The following is a 12907-nucleotide window of genomic DNA, read 5'->3' as shown; positions in this document are numbered from 1 at the left end:
GGGAAACAAATATCAGATAAAAACAGAGAGGGAGACAAACTATAAGAGACTCAAATACAGAGAGCAAACTGTGGGTTGCCGGAGGGGTGATGGGCTGAGTGATGAGCATTAAGGAGGGCACTTGTTGGGATGCACACTGGGTGTTATACATAAGTGATGAAACACTAAATTCTATTCCTTAAGTCATTATTACACTATATGTTAACTAACTTAGATTTAAAAAAAGAGAAGATACAGATATTGATAAACTTTAGGCATTGATATTAAATATGCATGCTGTAGTTTCTAGGATAAGAACTAAAAGTATGGAAAAGAATGAACACCATTCATACAAATAGACAAAAAATGGACTAAGGGGTGCCTGGGTGGCTCAGTGGGGTGACCATCTGACTTCAGCTCAGGTCATAATCTCACAGCTCGTGAGTTCGAGCCCCATGTCAGGGCTCTGTGCTGACAGCTCAGAGCCTGGAGCCTGCTTCGGATTCTGTGCCTCCCTCTCTCTCTGCCCCTCCCCTGTTTGTGGTCTGTCTGCCTATCTCTCTCAAAATAAATAAACGGTAAAAAAAAAAAATTATATACATATATATATTTAAATGGATTGAAAAATCCTCAATAAGTCAGAAAACGACCAAAAATAATAATAATAAATCAAATGAGAAAAAGCACAAAAGCAGATGGCAGGGTTAACCCCAAATATATTATAGTACGTGCATTAAAAGTAAGTGCTTTACATAAGAGTCTCGTAAAAACTGAGAACAAACTGAGGGCTGATGGGGGTGGGAGGGAGGAGAGGGTGGGTGATGGGTATTGAGGAGGGCACCTTTTGGGATGAGCACTGGGTATTGTATGGAAACCAATTTGACAATAAATTTCATATATTGAAAAAATAAATAAATAAAAATAAATAAATAAATAAAAGTAAGTGCTTTAGAGTAAAAGACAAAGACTATAAAACTGAATTTCTTTAGGGAACCTGTGTGGCTCAGTCAGTTAAGCATCCAACTTCGGCTCAGGTCACGATCTCACAGTTCATGCGTTCCAGTCCCGCATCAAGCTCTGTGCTGACAGCTCAGAGCCTGGAGTCCACTTTGGATTCTGTGTCTCCCTCTCTCTCTGCCCCTCCCCTGCTCACGCTCTGTCTCCCTCTGTCTCTCAAAAATAAATAAATGTTAAAAAAAAAAAAAAAAAAAAAAACACTGACTTTCTTTAAAAAAAAAAAATCATTCAAAGACAAATTACATCAGACTAGATTTAAAAAGTATGTTATTTACAAAAGGCACATTTAGAATAGCATACTGAAAGTTTTAAAGTTTAAAAAGGATGAAAAAAGACACACTGTGTGAACATTAACTAAAGTAAAGCCAGTGCAGGGGTGCCTGGGTGGCTCAGTTGAGCATCTGACTCTTGATCTCGGCTCACACCATCATGATCTCATGGTCATGGGATGGAGTCCCATGTCTGGCTCCACACTGAGTATGGAGCCTGCTTGAGGCTCTCCCCCCGCCCACTGCCCCTCTCCCCCACTCACTTGCTCACTCTCTCTTTCTCTGAAACAAAAAACAAAATGAAATAAAGTGAAATGAAATAAAGAAAAGAAAAGAAAAGAAAAGAAAAGAAAAGAAAAGAAAAATAAAATAAAGTAAGAAAAAAATCAGCCAGTGCAGCTCTATTGCTATCAAATAAACTAGAGTTTAAGGTAAAATTCAGTGCTAGAGATAAAAATGATCTTTTTATAATACTAAAAGGTTCAATTTACCAAGAAAATATAACAATGTTAAATCTCCTAGTAACATACCCTCAAAATTATAATGTAAAAATTAACATAATGACAAGGAAAAAGAGACAAATGACAAGTATAGAAGGAAATTTTAATCAAGCCTTGGTAATTGATAGAATAAGCTGACAAAAATATTAGTAAATACATGAAAGATTTGAACACATAATTCACAACCTTGACCTAATGACACAAAACAACTGTGGATTAAACATTCTCTTCAAGCACACTAAAATAATTGATTATACTAAGACAAAAGCAAGCCTCAACCAACTTGAAAGACACAGAAATCATGCAGAGTATATTTTTTAGACACCACACAATTCAGCTAGGATCCAATACAAAAAGAGAATAAAAAAACCTGATATGCTTAGACATAAATGAACATACTTCTAAATAACTACTGGATCAATGACAACTTATAAAAATTAGAAAATATTTCAAATCAAATTTTTCAAATTTCACATAAAAAAAGTAGAATGTGGTTCTAAGCAGTATTTAGAAGGAAGTTTATATCCTTAATTGCATATATTAAAAATACTGAAAATTAATAGAATATATAATTCTCAAACCAGTAACAGCAGAAAAGAGGAATAAAGAAAACTTGAAAGCAACTACCAACTTCAAATTGCGTACAAAGCAAAGGCACCATTAAAAAAAGAAGGTGAGGGGCGCCTGGGTGGCTCAGTCGGTTAAGCGTCCGACTTCGGCTCAGGTCATGATCTCACAGTCCGTGAGTTCGAGCCCTGCATCGGACTCTGTGCTGACAGCTCGGAGCCTGGAGCCTGTAGCCTGTTTCAGATTCTGTGTCTCCCTCTCTCTCTGACCCTCCCCCTTTCATGCTCTGTCTCTCTCTGTCTCAAAAATAAGTAAACGTTAAAAAAAAAATTTTTAAAAAGAAGGTGAAATAAAAAACATTTTTAAAAAAGATAATTGACTACCAAGAAATGGAGGATAAATTCCAAAGAGAAAAATGATTCCAAAAGGACAGTCTGATACGCAAGAATTGGTGACAAATGCATAGGTAAATCCAAGCAAACATCGCTGGTACAAAAGTAAAAAAAAAAAAAAAAAAAAAAAAAAAAAAGGGTAACATGCAGACAAAAACCAAATGCCCAAAACAACAACGAAACCATGTAATTCAAGAAAGAAGACTGGCACTAAGGTGTTCTAAACTCTTTTAAGACTACAGAAGGGGGGCGCCTGGGTGGCGCAGTCGGTTAAGCGTCCGACTTCAGCCAGGTCACGATCTCGCGGTCCGTGAGTTCGAGCCCCGCGTCGGGCTCTGGGCTGATGGCTCAGAGCCTGGAGCCTGTTTCCGATTCTGTGTCTCCCTCTCTCTCTGCCCCTCCCCCGTTCATGCTCTGTCTCTCTCTGTCCCAAAAATAAATAAATGTTGAAAAAAAAAAATAAAAAAAATAAAAAAATAAAAAAAAAAAAAAGACTACAGAAGGGTGAAGATATTATACAACTCTAAGCAATTTACATTAAATATGTATGACAAAGTTTCACAGCTAACCACAAGAGAAATAGCATAGAATTATGTAAACCCCAAACCAATAGAGAATACAGTAGGTAGAACAATGGCCACCCAAAAATGTCCATGACCTAATCCCTGGAACCTGTGAATACATTACTTCACATGGTAAAAAGACTTTGCAGAGTTGATTACAATTGCAGGCCTTGAAATAGGTTATTCTGGATCATTCTCGTAGGCTCAGTGTAATCACATTCGTCCTTAAAATCAGAGAATCTTTCTGGTTGCGGAGAACCAGAGAGATGTCAGTGTGAGGTCTCAGCCTCACAGCCAGGGAAATGTGGGCGGCCTCAAGAATCTCCTTGAGAGCCTCCGCAAAGGAATGCAACCTTACCAACACCTTGATCTCAGCCCAATGAGACGTGTGTTAAACTTCTGATCTACAGAACTGTAAGGCAATACATTTGTATTGTTGAAGCAACTGAATTTGTGATCATTTGTTATGGCTTCAACAGAAAACTATACAGGAAAAAGAAACTGAACAGAGGAAAAACACCTCAATTAATTAAAAAAATAAAAAGCAAGAATAAAGAAAAAGTACAAAAGCACCAAAGTGGCCAAAGAGTGGAAATTGTACAAAAATGCCAAAAATACAACATATGTAAACTGTACATGTACTAATCTTACCAAGGAAAATGAGGGCATTTTCAGACAGAATTTTGCTTTTTAAAAAATGCTATGTGCTATTTATAAGAGAATACCTACAGCATAACATAGTATGATTGCAAGAAAAGAGGTGGCAAAAAAAGACATTAATTAATCCAAATATATTATCAATCATTCTAGGGGAAGATGGCCACGGCTGGAGCTGAAAAGAAAATTCAGTTCTAATCTGTTAACTAGGAGCCCTCTGACTAAGAATTATAAAGGAGAAGGCAGAATTTGACTTGATTTTTACAGAGGAAGAAATCTCAATTTCTCTCTGGGAATTTAAGAATGGGAGGGCATTTTTTCATGGCATTATTTGGGGTACAGTTATGCTGTTGTTGGGGCCATCATGTAATCAGTAGTAAGTCATCTTGGACAATGAGACCATAGATAAGTAAAGAGAAAAAGGTTAGGGGGTGAATTTTTAGGAAGGCCTTGGTAATTGAACTACATGACTTTAATGCAATTCAGTGCCTTTTAGTAGTCAAAACTCAACTGCTCACTATGGTCCTAGGACGTTCTGTAAAATAACAGTGGTTAGTACTGCGAGAGTACTTTTCAGGTGAGAGCAGACCTAAACGAATATTCTGCTCCTCCCCTCCTCTGAGAAGTAACCTACTCAAAACTGTTAGGCCAACTGGCTTTAAGACATAAAACCCCAAGGGGTGCCTGGGTGGCTCAGTCAGTTGGGCATCTGATTCCTGATTACAGCTCAGGTCATGATCTCACGGTTCATGAGTTCGAGCCCCAGATGGGCTCTGCGCTGACAGTGCGGAGCCTGCTTGGGATTCTCTCCCTCTCTCTCTGCCCCTCCCCTGCTCACGCTCGCTTGCTGTCTCTCTCAAATAAATAAACTTTAAGAGAAAAGAAGAAAGAAAGAAAACTCCAAGAACAGAAATATGTGCACTCTTGAGTGCACACGAGTGACTTCGACTCCACCCCCAGGACGGTGCTCCCTCCCTCCACTCCCTCTATCTGCTCTACCGGTCTTTCTTCAACTATATGCTGTAGGTTTCTGGTCACATGTGGCCCCGCCCCTTTTGTCTCAGACCTGCAGGCCCTCAGGCCATCGTCCTCCCGCGTCCCCATGTTTAGCACAATGACCTGTGTGGAAGCCTGTCTCCGGTGTTCTGTCTCTTGTGCTGGGTGGGCTGTGAGGCGGCACAGACCCCGGGCCAAGTGTGCGGGCGGAGGGGTTTGCCACGCAGACCCCTCTCTCCCTCGGGCAGGCCCCGAGGTCAGGACTGGAGGAGGAGTGAGATGGGAGGGGGGCGGCAGAAGTAGGAAGATGAGGAGAGCCTCGGCCACTCTCAAGCGTCCCCGATCCCGGACGGCCCGGATAAGCGCCAATCTTCGTGTTGGTCTTCGCCTGGCTCCTGTGTCAGTGCTCCCATCAGTTACTAATCTGGAGACTAACCCGCCCCAGAGATCACAAGAAGTTTGTACTAGGTGGACTCGCATCTAAGCAACAGAACCAGAGATGTCGATTCATTGCCATTTACAATTGAAACCCTATCAGCTATACTTCAATTAGAATTAATTAAAACGAATTACTCTGATACTTTGCCAACAAATAGCCTTTGTCAACTTGACCTGAGGAGCTCTACAGAGAATAGATTTAAAATTAGCTAAAGAGTAAATCGTACGTTAAGTGCTCTGACCACACACAAAAAAATCAATATGAAAAAAATAATAAAAGGAGCAGGAGAAAAGTTTTGGAGGTGACAAAGAAGCCTGTATCGTTCACTGTGGCGATGGCTTATGGGTGTGCACTTATCTCCAAAGTCCTCAAGTGGTATGCATTCAATTAGTTACAGCTTTTTTATGTCCATTATAACTCAGAAAGGAGATTTAAAGAAAGCAAGCAGGTAGAAACGTGAATCAAATGTCGTATTTCTGTAGTCTAAGAGAACTGGAAGGCCGAGGCCAGTTTGAGAGCTAAAGTGAACTATACTGAATCATCTGGATAACTGCCTCAAAATTAGCTGATGGGCAGCACAGAGATCAATTTTCCTTGGCGCTCCTATCATTTCTTTCTGGTGTAAAGAAGGGAGTTGAGTATGAGAAATACAACCGGGAGGTACTGAGTTCATAAATTATCCTTGTCCCCATCCACACTGAGAATGAGGCTGAGTTACAGTTATTACATACAGGTTGCTTCTACGGGATCACGATAGACGGTATGTGTACTTACTTCTCCAATGCCTTTTTTTTTTTTTTTTTTTTGTCATTTAAGTGAAAGAATACATTTTTTCAAACTCTTAAATTCTGAAGAAGCTTATTTAAATCAGCCAAATGGTTGCTGGATTTACTAGCCCACACACAGTTAAGAAAGAATCAAAAAAGAAGATGGGGAAATAGTGTTAAGTCAGTAAAAATATAATACTGCATATATTGTTATTAATTATACAGCCCAACTATTTAAGAATTTTTTTTAACATTTATTTACCTTTGAGAGACAGACAACAGAGTGCGAGTGGGAGAGGGGCAGAGAGAGGGAGACACAGAGTCCGAAGCGGGCTCCAAGGCTCTGAGCTGTCAGCTCAGAGTCTAATGTGGGGCTCGAACCCATGAACCACGAGATTGTGACCTGAGCCCAAGTTGGACACTGAACTGACTGAGCCACCCGGGTGCCCCAAATATTTAAAATCTGTCTTCATATTCTTCTGGTTCTCCTCTTTTGAAATCAGTCCCACTCAACAGTATTTATCAACTTATTAATTAGAGGCTTAATGGAAAGAGAATGAGTTTGAGGCATATGCAACAACGTTTACTGGTTTCTTTACTGTCCAAATCTACAACCGTGGCCAAGCTACTCAACTGTGCTGTAAAATGGAATCAATGACATTCACTCTAGAGAAATAAGACTAATATATATGCAAATCGTAATTGCTATACGTATTATTATTTTATTTTGATCGGGTCATACTATTGACCCTGTTTCCCTAATTCATTTACTTCTGCTAGTTTAAACGAAAGCTTAAAGTCATCTTGAACTGAGATTCACATGAAAAGTGCCTATCACAGTGCTTGGCATATATGTGCTGAAAAACATTTAAGCTATAAATATTTATTACTTGCAAATAAAGGAATTAGGGTAGAGGTTTCCTTAATCTCATAGACTTTCACCACGAGATCTCATAACAATGAGATTCCTCTTTGTCTAACATCCTATTTTTTCCCCCCATTTCAGAGTTATTCTGGGAATGGTCTTCTTTTTTTTTATGAGGAATTCACCACCCCTCTGATACATCACCACTTGTGTACTAATATCCACAATGAGCACCAGAGCACCCCGAGATTACAAAAGGCTTGTAAAAAGGGCTATCAGGGGCTTGTAAAGAGGTCACAGAAAGAATATTACTACTGGAGTTACTCAGATGTTACGTAACCAGCTAGTTATTTTGTTGGTAGACCTCAAAATATAGTTTGACATATTTTTTTTCCTCTCAAATTGAAGGGTATCTGGAGCTTTTTATATTGATACCTTTACCTTCCACCGGCGGTCCCTACTTTTAATTACTACAATAATCACTCCACACTGCCAAGAATCCCCCAAGATAAATATAATATACAAGCCAAAGAAACCGAAGCCAATAATGATGACAAAAGAAGTCAAATTTCAATTCAAATACAGTCATTCTAGCCTCAGAAGGTTGAAAACTCATAAAGGTAGAGACTGAAAATGAAAATGTCACTTTAGCAATGCTGAAAATTGATATGCAGGAGAAAAACCTTACTAAAAAGTCCTTGTTTTCAGAACAGCCTGATTTTTCAGCTGCATCTCCAACATTTTCTGTCTCTCTTCTAAATCAGAACTGAGGAAAAGTCAGGGCGACAAGTGCAGCTTTGACCACCAGTACAGAGAGAAGGCTAACGAGACAACTGGAAGGTTCCACGCCGTAGCCTCTCACCGTCACAGGAAGAGCCGCGTGCACTGGGAGGGAAGGGAGGAGCTGGACAGGCCGGCCGGAAGCTCTGCCTCCAGACATAACTGTGTTCAGTGGCATCAACGGATTCATTCACTGGTTCAACAAATTTTTGTGGGGCATTCCCTGTGAATAACTTACTGCCTGGGGCATCACAAGAACGGTCTTGAGGCATACAGTTGTGAACAAGACAGGTAAGTTTCTCTTCGCTATTGTGTTATTTTATTTTTATAACACTAGCTCATTCTTTCTTCGCTGGATCAGTCAATATTTATCAGACAGGCGTTAGGTCTGTGTATAAAGCTCAAAAATCAACGACATTCATTACAAACAATCTAGACAAAAACATCTTTGTCAACTAGATCAAAGGTCATCATTTGTAAGCAGGGAGGACATTTTTGAAAAAGGAAAGGGCAGATCATGAATTTAAAATTGTCATTCACTGACTGATTTAGCTAACACAAATAGGCGTAAGGAGATGTGCTACGTGCCAGAAGACATACAAATGAACTGAGACAGAGAGAGGACGACCGCTTTCTAGGTCCTCTCCATTCTCCTATGATTAAATCCTCCCATTCTTCAGACTGGACTTCGGGCTTTATCTTGCCTCTCCTCGGCCTTTCAGCAAGCTGTTTCACTTGGCTAAGTGTCAACTCCCCCATCTGCAAAGGGGAGCTAATTGTAATAGCACCTTTTTTATCAGGTTGTCATGGGACTCAAATAGCCCATTCAGATCATTTTAACACCATGCTTGATATAATAATAGCTGGCCGTTACTGAGCGCTTATCACTATCATTACTGTTAATCTTGCACACATCTTCCTCTCCACGCCTATTGCTACCACCCTCATTCAGGCTATTTTGCTAATTAAAGTTCTAAAAAAAAAAATGTCAACCGTCAAACAAGTCAGGCAGAACAATGGGCTCTTTCCAGTAAACAACCTACAACTTTCCGCCTTTGAATCTCTTCTTATCCTTATTCCTCTGACCAGCATTCCCTCCTCTCAGCCTAACTGGGTAAAAATCCAATTCATCTTTCAGGATCCAGCTCAAATACCTTCACAAAGCCTTCCCCGATCTTCCACAACAAACTACTTTCTTCTGTTTCCACCGAGATTATGGCACTCACTACTTTTCTCCTATAAGCCATGTTTGTCCTACACACCAATACTTTTTTATGTTCAAACATTCTCAGTTCCCAGTTAAATGCATGTTATGAAGAAAGATGAGGGCGTATAAAAAGTTTGTATTTTTTTTCTCCAGAAAATAATCACTGCCTAGGACTATGGGCATCACTTTGTTATCTGAGTGAAAAACAAATCACTGAATCTACTCCTCAAAATTCTAAAAATGTCCTAACACTGCATCGGATCACTGAATCAGAAAAGTGTCTATGCTGTAAAAACACAAGATAGAAATGAGAAATTAGACTTTGGTATCAGGACATACATAATGTTTTAAGAATGAAGAAAAGATTTTCTTACTTTTCTTTCCTACTGCCCAGTTGGCGAGCTGTGTATTGATCCCCATAGTCAATTAGCACCAGCTGTCGAGAAAAGACGTTCACTTTGTTGCCTATAAATAAATCTTCCAAGTGAAGATCATCATATTTGGTCCGCTTTAAAAAGGTGCGGTGATTCTTCACATCGTGCTAAAACAAAAACAACACAGTAAGACAAATAATTCTCCAAAGAGAATGTTAATCTTATGATAAATTAAAAATGATTCTTTATTCTGCTTCATTAAACATTGGCGACATTGTTTCACTTTTGCTACAAATACAAATCACATTTCTTTTAGAACTTCTGTATTTCCTAGTGGAATCCAGTAATAACAGAAAAACTTATTACAAATTTAATACTTTAATAAACCATGAATAGAAAGATTTGTTCATTGCCAAACCATTTCAGCAAATTAGTGCTTATGAAATCCCAGAGAAATTCCAAATTTCAGCTGTCTTGCCTAGACAAAACCCCAGTACCAAAGAGATCTACCTGTAAAAGGGTTGCCAGTGAAGAGACACAAAGAAATATGTGCGACTCTTAACCTGATCTTCTTCAATCTGACTCGTAGGAGAGATAACAGCTTTCAATATTGGTGACATATTTAGGGCCATGATAATCTTGATCTGCAACCACTTACCGCCTATTGCTTAATCTAAAACATGAACAATCCCACATCCGTTTTATAAACAAAAGATATGAATTACTATTTTCACATTAAAGATAAAGGTACAAAGTTACCCTCTTGTATTGGAAATCAAACACCAAAAAAAGAATTCCCAGTAATAAAAGAAAAAAATATATTATGAATTTTCAAAAGCAGCGACATAAAAGGCAATCCTATTCCCCTCCCTATCCCGCATTCACTCCCTCTGCTGATGTTTAAGGGGGAAAAAAAAAAAGGCTCAATTACCATTTCAACAGATCCATCCCCTGGGTAAAATAAAAGTTCATAACGTCGAAAAAGTGAAGCATTCGGATCATACCACTCGGCAATGAAAACGAATCTTTCCCCGTGATTCTGCAAAGAAAGAATTAACATTAACGTATAAAATATAAGCACTTCTTGCATAAACCATCTACGTTGAAGGCAAGAATTACCAAAGATTTGTTAACAAGTACATCTGTTACTATTTATTTATTACATTCAAGGATTCTTCTTTCAACCATATATCAGTTACCAACATACCTTCAGAAATACTTCCTTCTAATTTCTCATTAAATATCCTCAGCTATCTCAAAGATGACTTATGAACTGCTTAATACTTCACAACCATCCGATCACCCTGAGTAAATTAACAATTTTTTTAAAACATGAGCTCCTGATCGGACTACTGTAATAATTCAGCACATTTACATATAAACAGATCTGAAAGCAGATTTACATATAAACAGACAATAAACTGCTGTGAGAAAAAAATTCTGAGAGGCTAGCTCTCAATTACATGAGATTTTAACTTTCCTAAATTTTTAAAAAAATTTTTTTTTCAACGTTTATTTATTTTTTTGGGGACAGAGAGAGACAGAGCATGAACGGGGGAGGGGCAGAGAGAGAGGGAGACACAGAATCGGAAACAGGCTCCAGGCTCTGAGCCATCAGCCCAGAGCCCGACGCGGGGCTCAAACTCACGGACCGCGAGATCGTGACCTGGCTGAAGTCGGACGCTTAACCGACTGCGCCACCCAGGCGCCCCTTAACTTTCCTAAATTTAAGAATCCAGCAGTATTCGAATATTGTCATCATTAAAGTCATAGTAAACATCCTTTCTTTCCTTCCTAATTTCACACGATAGTATCTTTTTACAGAAATTGGAGAACGTGTTAGTCTAGGTCCTCTGAGAAGCAGACATGGAGACAGGATTACACTTGCAAGAATTCTATTCCTGTAAGGGCAATTCCTAGAGGAGAAAAATGGGGAGGGATCCAGACCACAGTACAAATCTGACTGGAAGGAAGGAAAAGAGAGAAGGGAGGGAGGCATCATTCCAGATTGCTGTACAGTCTAAGGAAGGTTCAGCAAGACTGGCAGGCAGTGCCCCGGCCAGGGAGCCCTCAAGAGTTCCTTGACATCCGGGGACCCGCCTGCTTGAGTCTCCCTGCTCCTCAAAGGCACCAGTTGGGAGTAGCCCTTGGGAAGCATGTCTTAAGTGCAAAGGCAGCAGCGGATTTCAGAGCACAGCAGGTGGGGCCCTTGCTCATAGCTGACGGTGTGTGAGGTGCATTCCTATGCCTATCACACAGGATGAAGTGAAAAAATAAGTCAAAGAATGACCCTCTTTCCTTGACTGTTAAGCAGGACTTCCAATCATGTATGTTGTTAAAAATAGCTTAGCCCCAAAGGTCCTTCATTATAAGGAAAGGAGGACATACAGGACATGTAAGGAAGAAAGGAATCTAGTTTTGTTGCTAATTCTGAACTTAGCATCTGATTCTCTGGTTAGGATACACGGATAGGTTTTTTTTTATGTTTTGTTAATAATTTCTTTTGTGTTAATAATTCCCTTATATATTCTAATGGTAGAAGGTATATGGCTAGTTGTTTATGATTATACTCATAAACTGTACTGTAAAAAGTTTTAAGACGCTATTTTATTTTTCCCACAATCATCCACAAAGACATATTTAAGCAACGCTAATTATTAGCTAAGAGAAAATGAAGGCGAGTTAAGAGACATACTATGACATTCGTGAAAGCCTTCCTTCACACATTTTTTTTTCATATTCTTACAAATACGGCTTCTTAAAGTTTAGGTTTCACTGTGCGGTTCTAGTGTTGTGGTCCCCTTATAATAGGAATTTTAAGTATTACCAGCTTACTAAATTTTTTACTCTCTATATTAAAATATTCACTCACTCTACGACATCATTGAAATATTTCCTTCACTAAAATAAATAAATGAAATTAGAAAATGGAAGAAGTACAGATGCATCTAACTGAAGGTAATGGGGCAGGACGGTGAGGTCAATGAAAAACCAATGAAACTTGGCATCCTTTATCCAGGGAGCCCAAACACAAAACTAACCAATCGCACTGCTTAATTCTGAGGCGGGTAATAGAATTTTGCACAATACGCTATCCAGAAAACAGTTTTAATATAAAGAAAATAAATGGAGGACCTACTGTTTCTGACTGACAAACGCGCTTAGAGCAAACCAAAGCAAGAAGAACTAGAAAAGTGGGAGATGAAAAAAATACCTGTCTGAAAACCCTGGGGAGCCTCTAAGGCAGCCAGAATTTGATGATCCCAGATCTGGAAAGACAGGAAGCTTACTGAGGTGGCCCAACATTCTTTGTGCTGCTTTTACTTGAGGACATGTGTTGAGTCTTATGTCAGCCTGGACAAGAGACAGAGAAGCTTAAGAAGAGCCAGCAGAGGAAAGCTGCCAAGAGGCAGACAAGCTAGCAGAGCTTCTGACAATGTCACAGGGATATGGAGTGGCCAAGATTTGCGGGACAAAGATCCCGGGGAGAAGGACATTATAGAAAAGTGAGCTCATACCTGTGTTTGTTCTCTAG

At 39.3% G+C, this 12907-nt stretch overlaps 1 protein-coding gene across 2 annotated transcripts in view; it reads right to left on the bottom strand.

The window, feature by feature from the left end:
- The window catches only part of NME7 (NME/NM23 family member 7), a 261819-nt gene that overhangs the window by 202750 nt on the left and 46162 nt on the right, over positions 1-12907 (bottom strand). For both annotated transcript variants that reach the window (XM_045453013.1, XM_045453014.1), the window contains exons 2-3: positions 10304-10411; positions 9373-9539 (exon numbers count right to left, since the gene is read on the bottom strand). In XM_045453013.1, coding sequence (XP_045308969.1) covers positions 9373-9539; positions 10304-10411 — 275 coding nt within the window. The remainder of the gene's footprint in view (positions 1-9372; positions 9540-10303; positions 10412-12907) is intronic.

Source organism: Leopardus geoffroyi, chromosome C3 (genome assembly GCF_018350155.1).
Source record: "Leopardus geoffroyi isolate Oge1 chromosome C3, O.geoffroyi_Oge1_pat1.0, whole genome shotgun sequence".
In the NCBI taxonomy this organism is placed as follows: Eukaryota; Metazoa; Chordata; class Mammalia; order Carnivora; family Felidae; genus Leopardus; species Leopardus geoffroyi.
The sequence above is the reverse complement of the archived record's forward strand: the minus strand, read 5'-3'. Positions and strand labels throughout refer to the sequence as shown.